Source organism: Mus musculus, chromosome 1 (genome assembly GCF_000001635.26).
Source record: "Mus musculus strain C57BL/6J chromosome 1, GRCm38.p6 C57BL/6J".
NCBI classification, from domain to species: Eukaryota; Metazoa; Chordata; class Mammalia; order Rodentia; family Muridae; genus Mus; species Mus musculus.
The window spans coordinates 118,512,360-118,531,431 of NC_000067.6; the positions used below are offsets into that span (position 1 = coordinate 118,512,360).

Here is a 19,072-nt window from a genome sequence, read left to right on the forward strand (position 1 = left end):
CCTCCTGCTAGAACTTTCAGGGAATGGGAACTTTCCCAAGGATGATACAATTGGCAAACCAGAGACTGTGAGGCATGCTGTCGACTGTGATACAAATGTGTGTCACTGTTCTGTTTTGCTTTCCAAAGGCAAACTGTGTTACTCTGGGCTGAGCTGGCTCCTGGTGAGGCCCCTTAGCTGGCTTCCCACTCTGCCCTGCTTCTGAACTCGGTTTCCTTTTTTTGGCTTTGTTTTAAAGTGTACATTTTGCTTTTTTAGTAGCTAATAACATTCTGCTTTTTAATTTTCTGAATGTTACTAACTGTTCCCTGTTGTCCCCTCCCTTGTTTTTTAATTGGCTTAAAGACGGTACTACCACTAAAGCGGAGGGTAAGCGGTTTGTTTCTGTGATTGAGGTGTGTGTCTCTCTGGTCCTCTGTTCCCACCGAGTGCTGCCCAGTGCCCACTTGTCCTCACTGAGGTCCCTGCATGATGTGTTGCACGCTGTCCTTACCCTCTTCTTCATTCTGTCTCCAGGGGCTTCTTGCCTTCCCTCTGCCTCAGTTCTCTTCCCCTTTCTTGTTTGATCTTTGTTCTGGTGAATCAGGGCACTGAAGTGTGCTGTGGGTGGTAACCGTGCTGAGGCCACACTGGGAGGAATATTCAACATCACTTTGTACGTTGCTCTCTTGGGGTTTGTTGCTCATGAAGCCCCCACCTGAGCTGCACTCTCTTTTTTTTTTTGTGCTCCGTGGGCCTCTCGGGCTCATCTTTTTTGTCTGAAAGTAAATGTCTGGTCAACTACCCACATTCTGTATTGGTGAAGTTTTCTGATGAGCTATAAAGACATTTTTAAATAGTATTTTACTCTCCTATGAAGAACACTGCCAAATTGTTGTTTTTATTTGTGTCAGTGTCACATGCCCCTGTTTCTTCATTTGTGTCCACTGATCTTCCTACCAGCCACGTGGTAATACTCTTCTCTGTGTTGAGTTCTGCAGTCCGCACCATGGAGGGAAATGGCCATGTCCACATCCCCTGATCCACAATTTAGGCTAAGAAGCTCTTGTTCAGACCTCACCTTGGTCTTTGAACTTGAGACATAGCCAATATAGTGTGCACTGACCTTAGCTTAGCAACTGTTAGGCAACATTATCCTTTCCCAAAATTCCTGGGTAGAAAACAAGATAATGCTTCAACGGTTTAATTTAGAGCAGCGCTGCCTACTTGAGACGTTGTCTATGCCTCCCAGCCCTCCAGATAATGCCTCCAGCAATCAAGAACGGCCTTGCTAGTTCATAGTTGTGAAGTGGCTACCATGTAAAAGAGGCAAGGTTTGGGCAGGGTAGCTCTCTATAGTTTTAAAGTGTATTATTGTGTGTGTGTGAGTGCAGGTCTGTTTGCTGTGGTGTGAGTGAAGGACACTTTTCGAGAAAGTCAGTTCTGTCCTTGCACTATGTGGAATCCCAGGAAGCATCACACTCATACTTGTGTGGCAAGCGTTTTGGCCACTAAGCCATCTCCCCAACCCCAGCACAGTATTTCTTACGTATACTTTTGTTTGGAGGTAGGGTCTTGTCTGGCCCACACAGGCCTCTCTCTCTAGCTAAGGATAACCGTAAAGTCTGATTCTCCTCTGGAGTTAGGCTGAGGTTACAGTTGCGCATCACCACAGTCAGATGTATCAGTGCTGGAAATGAAGCTCAGAGTTTTGAGCATGCTGAGCCAGCACTTTCTGAACTGAGCTAAATCCTTAGCCATTCTGTTGCTGAGGCCAGAATCTAGGTTCTCAGAAGTCAGAAAGGAAAAGGAGAGAAAGAGATTGAGAAGTTTTAAGTTGCACTTATATTTTGTGTTTGCTCAAGAGCACAGACGTGAGAGGACGACTCATGAGACTAGGTCCTGTGGCCCTGGGATCCCTCTCAGATTGTCAGCCATGGTGGATAGCATCTCACCAGGCAAAGGAATAGAACATGGTCACAAGATTCATGTTTTTCAGACATGTCTCATCATAAGAATTACATGGATGCTTACAAGAAAGAAAGATAGATGGGTGTCCTGGGTGTTTCCTCTGAAGATGCTGATTCAGGTGGAAGGATCTAGAGAACCCAAGTTTAAAAGAAGTCTCACTGGTGTTTCCCAAAGTTGGACAGCTTTATGGAATGAAAAGACAGCCAACACAGTTCTACCCACCTGTGGCTTTTACATGGGTTCACGAAGGCCCCAGCTGGATGTAGTTATGACCCGGGGTAATTATTGCCTTGTTCAGCTGATAGTAGTACTTCTGTTTCTGGTTCTCCAACAAGCAATACTATTTGTTTCCTTGACCTAGATGGAAGGGAAATGGAAAACTAGATTAGAATATGTGATAGTTACTTTTCTGTTGCTGTAATAAAAAGGGAAGGAAAGAAAAGAGGAAGGGAGGAAGGGAGGGAGTGATGGAGGGAGGGTTATTTATTTGGGCTTTTGATTCCAGAGTGAGAGTCCACCGTGATGGAAGAGGTGTGGCAGCAGGCAGTCTTCCAAAGGAAGAGTCCATGGTAGCAGAGGAGTCACAGCAGCACATAGTAGCAGGAAGCTTGGGCAGGGAGCTGGGGAGAGCAAACTGAAAGTTGAGTGTGGCAGTGAGTCCTCAGAGCTCGCCCTCAGTGATGGACTTCCTCCAGCAAGGCACCACATAAAGACTCCATAAGTTCCCCAAATAGCACCACTAACTGGGGACCATGTGTTTGACTATACCAGCTATGAGGGCCGTTTCTCATTCAAGCCATCACAAACAGTTTACACAAAATGGAAAGTATATTTTCTCAGAATACATTATATAGGACAGTCAGCCTATTGTTCTCCCTACCACTAAGAATTCTTTACTTTTCTCTCCCCCCTTTTTTTTCTTTTTAAAAATCAGTTGTAGTGTCCCAAGCAAAGTTAAATTGGCCATTCATTTACTGGACAAGATGCTAAATCACTTTCTGGTTTCCTTCAGGTAGGAGAAATGATGGAATGATGTGTCTTTAGAAAATGAGAATGAGACAGTAGGGAACTTTACAGGATGGGAGGATAGTGTCTGTGCCAGGGTAGCCTCAGTTCTTTGTCATGATGGAGCAGGACAGGAGAGATGTCTCCATGCAGACAAGCTGCCTCTATTCTGTTGTTTGCCTGGTGAAACTAGAGAGCTGGTGATGGTAAAGCAAACTGCCAGTGATAGTAAGAAAAGCCATTAGCTGTGCATGAACAGTGTGCTTTTGATCCCAGCACTCAAGAGGCAGAGGCAAATAGATCTTTGGGAGTTCTAGGCTAGCCTGCTCTATATAGTAAGTTTCGTGTCACCTAGGGCTATGTAATACGGTCCTGTCTTGAGGCTGGGATGGGGGTGGGGAGGCTAATGCAGCAATACCACTTTGTACCCTTATCAGGATTTCTCATTAGAGCGAGCCAGCCTGCCTGCCTGCCTGCCTGCCTTCCTTCCTTCCTTCCTTCCTTCCTTCCTTCCTCCCTCTCCTTTATCATCATCTTTTCTTCTCCGTTCTCTCCTCTTTTTTCTTATTCTTTGTGTATTCACATGTGTGAGGGTACACGTGTGTGTGTGTGTGTGTGTGTGTGTGTGTGTGTTGTTGCCCACTAGTTGACATCTTTCTCATTTACTCTCCAATTTGTTTATTAAGATAGGGTCTCTAGCTGAACCCAGAGATCTCCAATTCTGTCTAGTCTAGCTATCCAGCTTACCCTGGGGATCCCGTATTTGTCTGCCAAGCTCTGGATTCACAAGTGGCCATCTTGCCTGCCTGACTTTTTGTGAGTGATGGGAATCCAGACTCTGGTCTTCATGCCTGGCTGGGTAAACACTCTATCAGCTGAACCCTCTGTCTTAGCTTTCTGTCTTTTTTAAGTCATTGTGCCTCTTCCCTTCTTTCAGCAGTAAAAAGAATGGTCCCAGAATCTTTGTATAGGGGGGCAAACACTTTACTCTCCTAGCTGTGAGCCTTTAATAGTCTTTAAAAATAAGTCTATTAAATAATTTACGATCTCTAATGTCTGGACAAAAAGAGCCAAACTGGGTGTGGCCCAGTGCCTATAGTTCAAGCACCCGAGAGGCTGAGGAAAGGAATGCAGCAAGCCCGGGGCCCGGTCATGCTGTAGAGAGAGACCTGTCTCAAAACAGCAACTACCATGAAAGTCAGTCCAGGTGTGGTGCCCTGTGCCTGTAATCTCAGCACTCAGGAAGTGGTCACAAGAGTCAATTCTGAAAAGAACCAGTCTGTAGTGTCATCTTTTGGCTGCCTGTAAGTGTGCTATCCGTATACTCGGGGCGGGGGGGGGGGGGTTGGGGTTCGGATGCTGTCTGCCATGGTGCTTATGAAGGTGATGATTATGTGTCTGCTGAGGGAATGAATTCACTTGAATGCTTTAAGAAAAGATAATATGTTTAGGCATTATTCCCCAAATAAATGATTGTCCCTAAAACAAATCATTTCAAATGAAAAGTTACAATGTTTCAGTAGCCTGTGAGAATAGACAACTCATTGTTGCATTGAATAGATAATAGTGCTATTAAGTTGAAGTCAGAGGTCATGTTAGGGCATGGAGAGGTGACACATTGAGTAAAGCAGTTAGCATGCAAATGTGAGGACCAGAATTCAGATCTTCAGCATACATACATACATACATACATACATACATGGGTACATACATACAAAAAGTCATCTGGACGTGGTAGCTTGCCTATAAATCTAACTCTTGGAAGAAGGGCAGGGCATGCCTAGATCTAGCTTCCTAGATAGACTAACTGAATCAGCAGGTCTGGGTTCATTTGAGAGACCCTATCTCAGTGTGTACTAAAGCAATTGAGGAAAACACTCAGTGTCAAGCCCAGGCTTCCACATGCCTATACACACATTCACATGCACCTAAACAACACAGACACACACACATACACATACATACATACATACATACACACACACACACACACACACACACACAACTATATTTGTTTAACTTTTGGTGAATTTAATTTAGATTATATTATAAAAGTTACATAGCTTCACCCTGTCATCTAGGAAAAAGAACTTAAATTTTAGTTTTATTTTGCTGTGGAGTAACCATTTGGTATTGTTATTTATTTACCTAAAAACTCTGAATTTAAATAATTGGGCCCTTATTTACAAACCAAAATAGGTCTATTTATAAAGTAAAAAATGTACATTTTTTTAAAAATAGCCATGAAGAAAACTGTTCTTTTGAGGGTAGAAGTGATAGGTAGCAAAACTGACAGAGAATCAAGTTCTGAGATTCTAGCTATGTTGAGAGGCAGATATACAGGAATGGAGGCTGGTTTCATTGTGTTCCAGTGAGCTAGAGGTAAACAGTTGAGTTTGCTGGGATAGCCCAGTGCAGAGAGAACTGAGATGGACTTAGAAGACTGACTTTTGTGCGAGCCTAGGAGCTTTGAAACAATCTTGGTGCAACAAGACTGGTTTTTGGTATTCTAGCTGCCTTAGGCCAAGGGTCCTGACATTACTATTTCTTACTCCTTTTACCCAAGGATGAATATCCAGCCCCTGCCCTGCAGGTATAGCATCCGCAGTAAGGATGCAGATCAGACAGGTACTGTAAAGCAAAAAGAATTTCACTCCAAAACAATTCTTTGGCATATAAATAGTTTTACCATTTATTAATATGAGTTATTTCAAATGAGTATACAACTGAGACAAATGGCTTCTTTGTTTTTATGTAAAGAATGATCTCATGCCTGAATAGTTGTCAACACTTTCCAGAATTGGTTGATGTTTCGGGTGATTGGTGCTCAGATCATCACTTTCCACAGTATAGGAAGGCATAAGTATGTCTGGGGCCATTTCAGACTCTGTCCTGACCCAAGTTGAGATTCATTGAGCAAACTCAAGTCAACAAGTCAAACACCGATCTTTAAAATCAGACATTCTCATCCACACTCGTCAAGTGATTCTTACGTGAGAGATGATGGTAAGAAAATGTAAGAAATCTCCATCTTTCTGATGTCTCTGTAAGAGCAGAAAAGTTTGTGCTTTAAAACCCAACAACAACCACAACAACCACAAAAGCCAACAACAATGTCACTGCTCATGACACATGGTGCACCACAGTGAGATAGATCCAAGTGAGCCGCCAGAATGTCAGGACCTGTTTGACTTTGAATTCAGGTTTTGAGTTGACTAGTGATCAACTTTTTGCTGCTCAGTTTTCTTACAGTCCCCACAGTTAGTTATGGGGCTACAGGGTAAGGGGCTGGGCCTTGGGCTGAATTGATTGTTCAGCACTGTGCCTGTAACTTGGATCTAGACCACAGTTTTGGGTTTTTTTTCCAGAATGAAAAAGGAAAAAAATAAAGAAAGAGGCACGACTGAATAGGAATCCTTAGTAGTGTTAAAATGCTTGAAGTCAGAATATTCTTCCCGGATTCCCTGAAAGCTGAAGGCTTTAACTCTTCCTAAATTTCTTGCTTTCCCCAGTGTCTTCTGTTTGTTCATTGTTAGTGTGTGTCTGCGTGTGTCTGTGTATGTTTAGTGTATTCCTGGGCCCTCCGTCTAAGTCTGCAGTTTTCCTGCACTGTTATGTGGTTGTTTAGTTATTTTTATTACTCATTTAGGCTGGTTTTGCCTCATCTTTCACTCCTGTGCTCTGTCTGTCATTTAGTCATAGTACACAGCTAAAGTGTGTTCTCATGGATTTCTGTGTTTGTGTAGTAGCTTGTAATTCTCTTGAAGACCACAAAACATTCCCTGTCTTTTCTTTAAAACATATTCAGGCACTTAAAGCTGCCAACTAATTAGAGTAAAAACCGGTCCCCTTCCCATGAAGTAGACACACACCTGAACGCAGCACACCAGACTCCTTTCAGACTATGTAGCTGCTTCCCTAAAAAGTAAGGACAGTTCAAAATCAATAAAAGACCTTTCAGCTTCTCCTATATAGCAAAGCGTGTGAGTCCTAGGGACCTGTGTTAGGTCTTTGAGTTCACTAAAGGTGTAAGGCACTAGCCTGAAGCCAACCAGCACTGACACGGGGCCATATATCCATGAAAAGGTAGATGTGGGTAACTTACCTTCAGATCACCTCGTCGTTGTCTCAGAGCCTTCCTCCTTTATAAGGAGCTCTGTGTACACGTGAAGCTGAGCTTCCTTCCTCAGGATTAAGTCGTTGGTGTTTGCAGCCTGTGAGTACACTGAACTTCCACAGAAGAGGCCACTTTTGGATCTTGTATCAGCCAGATCTGAGATGTGAAGCATCAGAGAAAGATAACACACAAAGAATGAACCCTTAAGAACTTGGGTCTGTTGTGAATATAGAATAACCACTCAATGGTGTTGAGAAGAAATCAATTAAATTTTTTTTAGTGAGTGAAATACATAGAATTTATTAGCCAAAATGATCCTCCTGCCTGAGACCACATTGCCATTCCCGAGTAAACAGTGCAGTCACCCAGTTCCAGACACCAGCGAGGGCGAGGTCTAGGTGAAAGGCTGTAGGGCTGGCTGCACCACCATCATGGGCTGAACTCTGGAGCCCGTGGGCATTCACTGTCAGGACTGCAGGACAAAGCAGAATACACAAGCCTGCATCTTCACTGGCCAACAAAGGGCAGCTCTACTGGAAAAAGACAACAGAGCATTTTGTGTGTGCGCATGTGTGTGGAGAGAGTGTGTGTGTGTGTGTGCATGTGTGTAAGTGCACCCCAAACCTTGCCTGTACAGTCTGAATTATACCCTAATCCCAACATTTTTAAAAGTCTCCTTTGAATCAACAGTGCTTCACAGCTTCTGTTTGCTTTGTGTGACATGAGTAAGACAATAAAGGCACATAAATAAAAACATAGAATTTGACAAAAAAAAAAAAGCTTGATGGGATATTTGTAGGTTAGATAACCCCAAATCTACATACAGGTTAATGAAAAGTCTAGGAAAAGTCCTAAATGTAAGATCAAAATGTAAAGATTAAAAGCCAGGTGTGGTGGCACATGACTGTAAATCCCAGGACTTGGGAGGTTGAGGCAAGAGGATTGCTGAGAGTTTGTTGCTAGTCTGGACTACAGAAATGCCAGGTCAGCTTGGGCTATCTAAAACATCTGTATGTATGTGTGTACATGCACTCTTGTGCATGCATATGTGACTGATACATTATATGTTAAAACCTACTAAATGCTATTTGTAATTAAAATAAAGCACCTTTGCCTGAGTATAAAAACTGAAGTAGAGCTCTGAAAAAGAGGTATTATAAATTCATAAGGAAAACGTTAAGGAAATTTGAGAATTAGTTATATGGAAAAGATTAAAAAAAATCTCCTTGGCCCATTTGAAAAATCTGTTCCACAAGTATACTCATAAATAAGTTATTGAGTAAAGCAATATGTTTTATAATTTTTAAACCATTATAATTTTGATTTTAAATATGCAAAACAATGGCATATGTTTCTTGATCATGTAAATATATTAATCTACAAAAAAAGGAATTTTGAAAAAATCCTGAACACTGGTCTTAGGACTGTGTCACCAAATGCTGGGGAGGGAGGAGACCTTCAAAAGGGCTTTTATTATCTAGCTTCATGACTATAGGTGTTCACAAAAAAAACAACAACAACAAAAACAAAAACAAAAAAAAGTTATGTGTGTGACCTAAGTATTTTGCTCTGCTTTAAAATGAAAGATACCTAGAAATACTTCAAACTTGATTGATTTTTCGTGTTCGTTTTTCCTGTTCACCTACTTGGTTTTGATGAGTGACTAAAAGAAAGCAGAGTCACTTGGGGCCAGCCAGCTGGCCTTGGGCATTCACCTAGCCCAGCTGCCACACTGGACAGACTTTGAGGCCTGCTTTGTTCTGTCTTGTCTGTGCATTGCTGTGAGAATTTTGATTTTATAGAGATCGTAGGTTTCAGTAGCACAAACAATGCTGCATTTTAGGAAATGTCCAGTAGTAAATGTAGCCCAGGCTGGCCTCAACAAACTGTCTAGCCAAGAGTGTCGGCCTGGAGTTCCTTCTTAGCCTCTTGCCTACCTCCCAGGTGCTCGGATCACAGGTGTGTGCCATCATACCTAGCTCATATTGTCTGTTAAAGCTTTACTGAAAGTCACTGGTTTTAGTCTCCCCGGCAGCCCAATGCTGTACTTTCTTGAACCTCCTTCAATTCAGGGCTTGTTTCTGTAATCCTCCTCTGCCAACTTCATCTGCTACTGGGAAGGGGTCAGTTGTGTTCACTTCTAGTTGGCTTGTGGAGGGCATTTTGTGCTTCCTTGAATCCAGAGAACCAGTGTGGAGAATTCAAACCCACATTCATCGCTGCTCATCCTATTGGGGCCACACTGGTGTCTAACTTTCATGGGACCTGGCTGACAGAAGCCCCTGCTCTCTGTGTGGTCAGCCTCATCAGTGCCCTGTGCTTGTGGTGTGGGTTCTCAGGCAGGTCACACTGGATAAAGAAGGTATGGAAACACTGTCTCTGCTGTATTCTCCAGGTCGGATCCGCACGAGACGGCAGAGCTCGGGGAGCACCACCAATGTCGCCTCCACACCCTCCGACAGTCGGGGCCGCAGTCGCGCCAAAGTGGTTTCACAGTCTCAGCGTAAGCAGTGCATCTTAACGCCTTTGTCACCTTAGCTCCCTTCAGTGGCCCATCCCACGGCAGGACAGGCTTCAGTGTCTCTACTGACATCAGTGGCTCTGAGATACTACTCTTAAGTAGTCCCACTGCTAGGTAGACTTAGGAGATGGAACATTCCAGATTGTTTTGATGTCCTTTCTAGGAGATTCCTGTTTCATGGGCTGGGGAAACAGCTCTGTCTATAAAGTGCTTGAGGACCTGAGCTTGGATTTCCAGTCCCTACATAAAAATAGGTGTACTGACACAAATCTGTAATCCTGGAGCTGGGGAGATGGGGACAGCTGGATCCCTATGGCTTGCCGGTCAAGTGATTGAGTCTAAGTGGTGAGCTGCAGGACCCAGAGGAAGGCCCTGTCTTAAAAAACAAGGTAGTGGTTGAAGAAGTTACCAGACATCCTGATTGCCACATGTTGATAGCGTTAAACATTAAAATACACTTTTTGACTCCCTATCCTGAAATGTTTCAAGTCAAAACTTACCTGTTAGGCAATCTGTCTTTACAGTATGATTTCCTGTGGGGAATGGGAGCTGAGGAATATCTTACATTTCGCTTCTTGCTTTTTAACTCTTGACTATGGCCTCTTCCAGGTTCCCCACCCCAGCTGAGTTAGTAATATGCCTCTCTAGCTTTGAAATCCAAATGTAGGAAGATGGGAAAATTGCTTTTCTAGTGCGACTTAGGAGATTAAGAGAGGTTTAAATCTTAAAACTCAGGACCATTCACGCCGGACCTTGAGACTCCTCAGTTCCAGATTGCATTCACAGGAACACAGGCCACTAAATCACACATGATTGATCTTACACCCCAGGCTTACACATACAAATTCAGTATTGTAACAGAGATTCGACTTTGAGGTAAAGACACTTATACCACAAGTGTGGGCATACAACATTCATAGTCCTGCTTTGATATGAAGTAGATTTGTTAATTCTAGATTTAGGGTCCTTAAGGAATGAGATATTTTAGATATTTGAAGATTATGGAAACCCATAAGCATTGAAAAGTGAAGACAGCCATGGCAGTGTTCTTCCGGCTTCTCATGTCTTGTTAGACATGGAAGTGGGGCACAGGGGACCAAGGTGTGCTACTTTCCCTTTTGCTGAGAGCTGGGGTGTGTGCTGAGAGGCAGACAGCTCGGCTCATGATAGAGGATGTTTCACGAACAGATCTAGAATACGTGTTAAAGCAGTGCTGTTCCTAGAGCAAAGCATGCTCAGGGCCTTAGCGATGTTGCTACTGTGCTTGTGAATGAGCCTCTTGTGTTGTGTCGCATGCTGACCTTCTGTATTGTGTTATTGTCTTTTAATCCACTCTTGCCTGTCCTTTGGTCTGCTCTGCTAACGAAGGATCCAGATCTGCTAACCCTGCTGGTGGTAAGCCATTTCTCTTGCCTTTCTGTTTTCGTTGGCACTCTGTCTCGGCTGTGCTCTTTGCTCCGTGTTAATTTCTCTGATTTATGCTTAAGCTTTCTGTAGTTTCCTGTATTTTCAAATTCTAGAGTTTGAAATCTATTTCTTTTTTGCCCTTGACATAGCTTAATAATTTATTTTATGTTCAAGTCTTAGGATGGTTCTTCACATTAATGTGCACTATAGACTTTTACAGTGATTTTCCTTCCAAACTGTGTGTAGTTTAATCACTATTGGGTATTAATTTTCCTGTGTAGCCAACAAAGTGAGTCATTTGAATGATGATAATTTTAATGTGTGCTATTTATTTTTGAGACATATTGTAAACTATATTTTTAAATCTTTATTCTGTAAGAAAGTAATTTGTGGGTAAGTGCTCTTCTTGTTCTTCTAAAGGGATTTTGTATTATTTTTTTCTATAGGTCATTCTATTCTATTCTAAATAATAATTATTTATATTTGTTTTTAAATTTTTTACTGCCATCTCTACTTAGGAGATAATCTGTTAAGTGGCTGTCTGCAAGAATTCTATTGTGCAGAAAATGTTTATAACCATATCTGGATATTTAGCTATTAATAAAGATTAGTAGTTCTGATATTTATTTATGGCTTCTGATTTTATTGCATATTTCTCAGGGAATGTACCTCATGTGATTTCCCTTTTACAAGGTTTTTTGTTTTTTGGGGGGTTTCTTTCTTTTTTTCTTTCTTTCTTTCTTTCTTTCTTTCTTGAGATTTGCTTTGAGGCTTAGTACAGATTTAGTATTTGTAAAATTTGATGTTAAAATGAAAAAAAATATGGTTTTGGATATACACATGTGTACAAGAGGAGTCTGTGAAGTCACATTGTGAAATGTTGAGAGAGTTGGGTGTAGTTACACAGACTGAGTTGGGCGCAGCATCACAGGGCACAGGCAGAACTCTGGTTGTACATGAGGCTGTTGCTAACGGGGTGTCACGCAGGTCATGGTTATGTATCCTGCATATGCTTGTTATTGAACACACTGTGTATTCAAAGTTTTGATTGCTGCCTCTGTCAATTTATCTGAGGTTATCAGGCTTTCTAGAAGAGTCTTTTAAAAATTGTGGCTTTCCCCGTTTTTTCCTTATGTTCTTAGCTCTTCCCAGTCTATATTTCAGCTGTGTTGTTGGGGGTAGATGTTTGTACTGGCTGTCTCTGTGGTCACTTACTCTTCTACCACTCCTTGTGCTTTTCCTTGTTTTGCTTGACTTTTTTGCTGTTTGATTCTTATAAACAGTGCATGGTTTATTTCGTTTATGTGTATCTGTTTAGGGTCTAGGCTGTAACTCAGTAGCACAACACTCAGCTAGCATGACGAGACTTAATCTCCAGTAAATGAAGTAAAGTGTAAAACTTCTGACTTTTAGTAGATGGGTGATATCCAGCCACATTCCTTATAGCTACTGATCTTTAAGCTTATGTGTACCACCTACTCTATGATTTTTCTTAAACCATTTCTAGTTCTTTCATCCCCGTGTCTTCCATTTGTTAGATCAAACCCATTTTCCCTCAGTTAATGTCCCTCAGTTTGTTATGTTTCTGTTTCTCCTGTGATTTACTTAATTTTTAGGGCATCAGTTCTTAGGGCTTGGGTGTGCGCTTCTGGGAGAGCTTGCTTGGAATAGGTACCCCTGCCATGTTGTTCTCTATTAGAAACTGCACCTCTACTTCCAGAGGTGTCTCGTGGGTCTTCTAAGCAGAGGTGTTAGTTCCTAATAGCAGTCCTATGTGCCCACATGTGAAGAACAGCATTGCCAACTCAAATGCTATTTTTATATAAAAAATTCTTAATGTTTCATGCAAATTCATGTGTGAAAACTTATTCCTTTAGTCACTGTGAAGTGTCACCTGATTCTCAGCGTCTCTCACCGTCATTTTGCTTCACTTTTAGCTGGCAGCCGGTCAAGTTCCCCTGGGAAGCTTTTGGGAAGTGGACTTGCTGGGGGTTCCTCCAGAGGCCCACCGGTAACACCATCCTCAGAAAAACGGAGCAAGATCCCCAGGAGTCAGGGATGTAGCCGAGAAACAAGTCCTAACCGGATTGGATTAGGTAAGGATCTCCCAGACTTGAAACTCCACTCCCAGCATGGCTGTCATCTCGGTTATGATGCAATCACTGTCTGACACGGAAAGCAGGGCTCTGCTCTTGAGCTCAGGAAGTTACTTCAGCTGTGCTTAAAACTAGGCTCTTTGTGCGCTTATACAGATTACACTGAGATTTCATCAGAGTCAAAAACTGTGGAACTTAATGCTTCCAACGACTGCGGTGGGACTTTATCACTAGCAAAGCACTAGCATTGGAAAACTAAGAATTCCTTTTCTTATTAGACCCCTTCACTCTTCATTTTCCTTCTATTGAATTCATTCTAGTCATTAACATATATTAACTTTCAAAAGTATTTCAGGGTCCCTCTTTTTATTTTGATCTCTTACACTCAAATAATTTGACATAATTTTGTTAAAACTTGAAAACTAGAGATTGCTGGACACCAATCTAAATCCGCACTTTACTGTTGTGTTGGCTTTCTTTATAATAGGGGTAGATACAAGTGATTCTCAGTACCTTACAGACACTCCAGCGCGTATGTCCCCTCTCAATGTAAAAGTCTTTCCGACTATAACACCACAAACCACTATTTATCCGTGTATGTACTTGCATTATATATCTGTCAGCTTCCTTAAGTACACACACTTATTACTTTAGAATAAGAGGACTATATCTTTAACTTTTCTTGTTGGCTTAGTTTTTTACTCATTGATTTTTCTCAGCCTTTTTTTACTAGACTGTTCACTGTGTACCAGGTCCTTTTTTAGACCCAAGAATTAGAAGATTTTTTAATCTTAGCTTCTCAAGTCCAAAGCCTTCTAGTCTATTGGGAAAGGGTGGGGATGTGAAACTGCACGGTATACCATGGCAGGAGCTCAGCACATCAGAAAGGAGGCTCGTTTCCCCATGTCTGCTTGATCCTCCTAGATCTCCTCATAACACAGCTGTCCCAGAATACGTCCTGCTTTGAGGTCAAGGAAGAGATGCTCTGTCAAAGAGAAAAGTAGTGCCAGAAGCAGCTGGGCAAGGACTCGTGAGCCATGTGGGATGAATGGAGACCGAGGGCAGCCGGACTGGGTGGGCTCCGACCGGGGCAGAAGGCAAGGAGTGGGAACATTTAATTTGAACTCCGTTTCCAGGAGGAAATGTCTGAATTGCCGAATCTGATAACACAACCCATCTTCTGCTTTTGCCTCCAGTTTTGTTAGGAAGACATTTTAAGTCTAGGTGTGACTCCTCCACTGTCTTTTCCACTGTTGACTTCTGCAGTTTATGTGCGTTCTCTGATTGCAATGTATTCTACTGTTATATCTAAACACGGTCTGTCCTGCTTAGGGCACTTAGAGGTTTACCAAAGGTGCTACTTATATCAGTTCCTCTTCTTGTCGCTGTGATAAAACACCTCACTATGGCAGCTTAGGGGAGGAGAGGCTTGTTTTGAATCTCGGTGTAGGGTACAGTCCCTCATGTCAGGGAGGCATGAGACAGGAGTGTGAGGCAACTGCTCACACTATACATGCTGTCAAAAATGGAAGAGATGGACACTGGCATTCAGTTCACTCTTTTGTTTATTTAGTCCAAGACCCCATTCTACAGCATGGGTCTTCCTACTCGAGTTTACCCTGTCAGGAAACTCCCTTACAGACATGTCTCTTTGGTGACATGTCCTGTCCAGCTGACAATCTGCTAACTACCAGACAACCTTTCATGTTCTTCTTGAAATTAGGAAATGATACAATTTCAGTAATCTAGTACTACTAACTCCAGGGCCTGCTCTTCCGTGGTCTTTATCTGACAGTCTATTGTGTATAGTAGAAAAAGGAGCATTTTCTAAGCTTTGAAAGCCAGTGTCTTGAAACATCAGTAAAGGAATTTGTTTCCTTTCAAAGAGCTCTTACTTGAAGTTGATATTTTTTGTCTTTTCTATTTTTTGGAGACGGAGTCTTATGTAGCCCAGGCTAGCCTAGAACTCAAGAGCTCTGCCTGCTCTCATCCCCTAGGTGCTGGGGTATACTACCATGTCTGTTTCCAGTATTGTTTTGAAGGAACTTATTCCCTTGGTGCTTATGGATGCAATGAGTAATGTTAGAGTTTTAAGACCATACATAAAGTTCTGACTGAAGATGTTTTATTTCTGCTCATTATAAGGACACACATATATGGGGTTGGGGATTTAGCTCAGTAGTAGAGCGCTTACCTAGCAAGCTCAAGGCCCTAGGTTCGGTCCTCAGCTCTGGAAAAAAAAAAAAAAAAGAACACACATATATGAACAAAATGTACTTTTATACTTATCCATTTATAAGGCTGTAGGTGTTTAGCATGGCATTGAGTTTATACCAGAGTTTATATATATTTGTGTATCTAATCATTTGCTTTACTCTTTAGCATTATAAGTACAAATATTCAAAAGAGGGTAGCATGTTTTAAGAATGTTTCCTATAACCCCCAAACCACTTAACTCAGCAGTTTTTGTTGTTGTTGTTGTTTGTTTGTTTGTTTTTGGGTTTTCTGAGACAGGGTTTCTCTGTGTAGTTCTAGCTGTCCTGGAACTCACTCTGTAGACCAGGCTGGCCTCGAACTCAGAAATTTGCCTGCCTCTGCCTCCCAAGTGCTGGGATTAAAGGCATGCTCCACCACTACCTGGCCACTCAGCAGTTTTAATGGCAGCTACACTAGACTTAGAATTTACATCAGAAGCTAATCCTAAGGCTAGGGATATGGTTCCATGGTAAAGCTGCTAGCCACACAAGCCTGATGGCACAAGATCACCAGAACCCACATAAAAAGCAAGATGTAGGAGCACATACTTGTAATCCCAGCACTCCCATTGCAAGGTGGGAGGCAGAGCAAGACTTGCCTGCAAGCTTACAGGCCAGCTGGCAGGCCAGAAACAAGAGAGAGCCTGTCCAGCAAGGTGGAAACTAAGGACTGACTCCTGACAATTGTCCTCTGACCTCTACACGTGTTCTGTCTTCCACCCTCTCTCACACACACACACACACACACACACACACCCCAAAACCAATTCTAGTGACAATCTACAAATTATTCCTTTTTTGTCTTAAATACATTTAGCTGCATTTTCATTTCTTGTTATAGAAATGCCAGGGCTCTTATTTGACATCTAAGATGTTTTACATTTTGTTTTGTTGTTTGTTTGTTTGTTTGTTTGTTTGTTTTGAGATGTGGTCCCATTCTGTTGGCTTAGAACTCACTGTAGCTCATGGAGGCCTAGTTATAGTCTTTTTCCAGCCTTCTGGGAGCTGGGATTACAGGCGCCACACTGAGCTGCCATTTAAAACTTAGTAAAAAGCATGTAACTGGATAATCAAGAAACAAAGCTCTTTTTGCTCCCGGGAGCTCACATACATCCCCATGGTGCTCTTCTTCCACCACCCCCACCCAACCCCTTTTCCTTCCTTCCCTTTTTCCCCCTTATTCCTTCATAAGCTAAACAATTCCTAATTCCCAAACAATTAGGGACGCACATGTATAAATTGTTCCACTTTGGTGTCTCTTAAAGACTTTACAGATATGAAAACACACAAGCAGCATCATTCGTGATTGTTAGCCATTGCCTCTGGTGTGCTTCTCCTGGGCATGGAATGAAGAGACTGGAAAACCATTTAACATTTTGCAACCTATATTGCATGTTGTGTATTTTAAATGTCTTATGATTTTCTGGTTTAAAATATTTTTTGGAAGATTAAAGTTAATTAAATGATTACTTTTAACTGTGAAACTAGGTTACTGGGACATGAAAGTGTCTAGAGAGACACTTATTCCTTTAACAGTAGTTTTCATTATTCCTCTCTCCTTTCTGCCTTTGCTGTGTGTTCTGATTGGGCCCTTTCTTAAAAGGGAGAAGTAAGGTTGGAGAGATGACTCAGCAGCTAAGAGTATGAAGGCTTGCTGCGGACTGGAGCTCAGTTACAGGGACCCACAGCAGAGAGCTCACAACCACTCCTAACTCCAGCCCAGTTGGATCTGATGCCCTCTTCTGGCTCATGCAGGCATTGCACTCACATAGAATACACTCCTGCAGACATGTACAAACACACATAAAATGAAAGTTAATTCTTTTTTAAGGCAAAAGTAAGGATCACCCTTAAACACTATGATACAGGGTGGAGTCTTATCAGGAAGTACAAAACAAGTGGTTTTTCAAAACTTTGCCAGCATTTCAGACAGGCTTTCTAGCTTGACTGCGTGTAAGGAAGATGAAGTATATTTCATTGCCTGTTTCCCTTACACTTCCCATGCCGTAGTCTCACCTGGGATGTTTGCTGTGAGCTCATACTAACAAGACAAGTTGATTTTACACTCCAGATAGACAGATTGTGGATGGGTAGGTGGGTGGGTGGATTAATGGAGATTATATGAATGAGTTTTGACCACTTAATCTATAAAACTAATTTTTCTGTGCTTACTTTAGCTCTTTCTGTAGATTAGCCTTGGAACTAATGTTGTAAGTGGGTGTTTTTTCTCTTGTGGCTTAAATGACCGAACATTTGAAATATCACTCTTACCACAAAATGCCCTTTAATGGAGTTTGGGGAATTTATGGAAAGATTTCTGACAAAACAGCAGACAGACTTTCTTTTTCTATGTATCACATCATAAAGGAGCCCATGAATATGGGAGGTGAATGAATTCTCTGGAAGAAACACTAGTAGGATATGACTTGTCAAGAAGTTTGTGTGGGCATTGTTCCATATCACAGCTGTTTATTCTTGTTAGTGGTCTCTGTTGTCTTCATAAAGCAGACTTACTCCAGGAAGAGCATGTGCTTTCATTTCTGCAGCGTTTCTATGATATGCTCTGGATAAAGTTAGGGTGTAGTTCACTGAGCTTGCGTTTATATGAAAACTGCCTGGCTTGGACTACAGTGGAGAAGGTCAGGATTCCCGTGTGTGCTGATTGGCAAGCAACTCCGAAGTGCATGTGTGTGCACTGTCCCCAATATCCTTCTCATATAAAGGATGTGATTCTTCTTTATTCCTTAAGAGGCCCAGTGGCTAGCCCGGGGAGGCAGCTGGCGGCTGTACAGGTCTCTCTAAAGATAGGCAGCCCTGCTGTGTGCATCTGAGGACGCTCCTGTATGTTGGTCGGCACAGCTCGGCGCCTGTTGCTCTCGCTCTCTTTATAGGACCTGTGTAGAATATCACAGGAATTGCTGATTAAATAGTCACCGGTACTGTGAGTGGGAACCTCAATTTTTCTGTGTCATTTTGTTAGAATTAAGAAATTTCTAATGAGGCCCTTGAGGGAGCTTGTTCAGATTACATCCCTCATCACATTCCCCTGCCTGTAGACTGCCAAGCATCTGAGCATCTCTTACAAGCTCTTGGGGTCTGGCTTCACCCCAGCACGAGGTTATTGTGCACATGCTAAGCTGGCTTCATGTCTCACACATTCTTCCTTATTGGAGAGTTCCATGATTCTGGTTAATGAGCTGTTCTTGTTATAGTTAGCTGTAAATATTTGCTCTGAAACAATAGACAATGTTCATTGTGATAGAGAAGATGTGCTTGGTTTTACACCAGAGATACAAGCTCACTCATTTCCACAGTCTCAAGCCATTTCTACCTAGTGTAGTAGCACTTAACCTCTGAGGATGAGTTGTCTCTAGAAGCTATGATGTTAGGTATCCCTCTGCCCACATCAGCAAGCTGTGTTTCTAAAGAGTGTTGTTTTACTTGTAACTTATTTCTCTCTATTCAGATTGAGAACCACAGCTGTCATGGTCTTTCTGAGCTTCACAGCCAAAATAGTAGACCTTAGACTACTGTACATATGGTTTTTGTCTTACAGTCTTAATGTTTCAGTGTTTGGGAATAGTAAACTGTTCAGAGGCAATTGTAATTCCAAGGCCAGGAGAGGAATCTTCTTGCCAAATATTGAGATTGTCAGTTTCCTAGCTGTAGAGACCAGAAAATAATGAGCACCCGATTTTACTCTGCATCTGTTGGTTTAGAT

General features: G+C 42.1%; 1 protein-coding gene across 50 annotated transcripts in view; it reads left to right on the forward strand.

Moving 5' to 3' along the window:
• Positions 1-19,072, forward strand: part of Clasp1 (CLIP associating protein 1) — a 220,405-nt gene that overhangs the window by 123,302 nt on the left and 78,031 nt on the right. For 29 of the 50 annotated variants that reach the window (NM_001359329.1, NM_001359334.1, NM_001359330.1 and 26 more), the window contains 3 exons: positions 9,468-9,575; positions 10,962-10,988; positions 12,938-13,096. In NM_001359329.1, the coding sequence (NP_001346258.1) occupies positions 9,468-9,575; positions 10,962-10,988; positions 12,938-13,096 (294 nt within the window). Of the gene's footprint in view, positions 1-345; positions 370-9,467; positions 9,576-10,961; positions 10,989-12,937; positions 13,097-19,072 lie in introns of all 50 variants that reach the window. The other 21 variants (NM_001359328.1, NM_001359331.1, NM_001359335.1 and 18 more) reach the window with 2 other exon arrangements.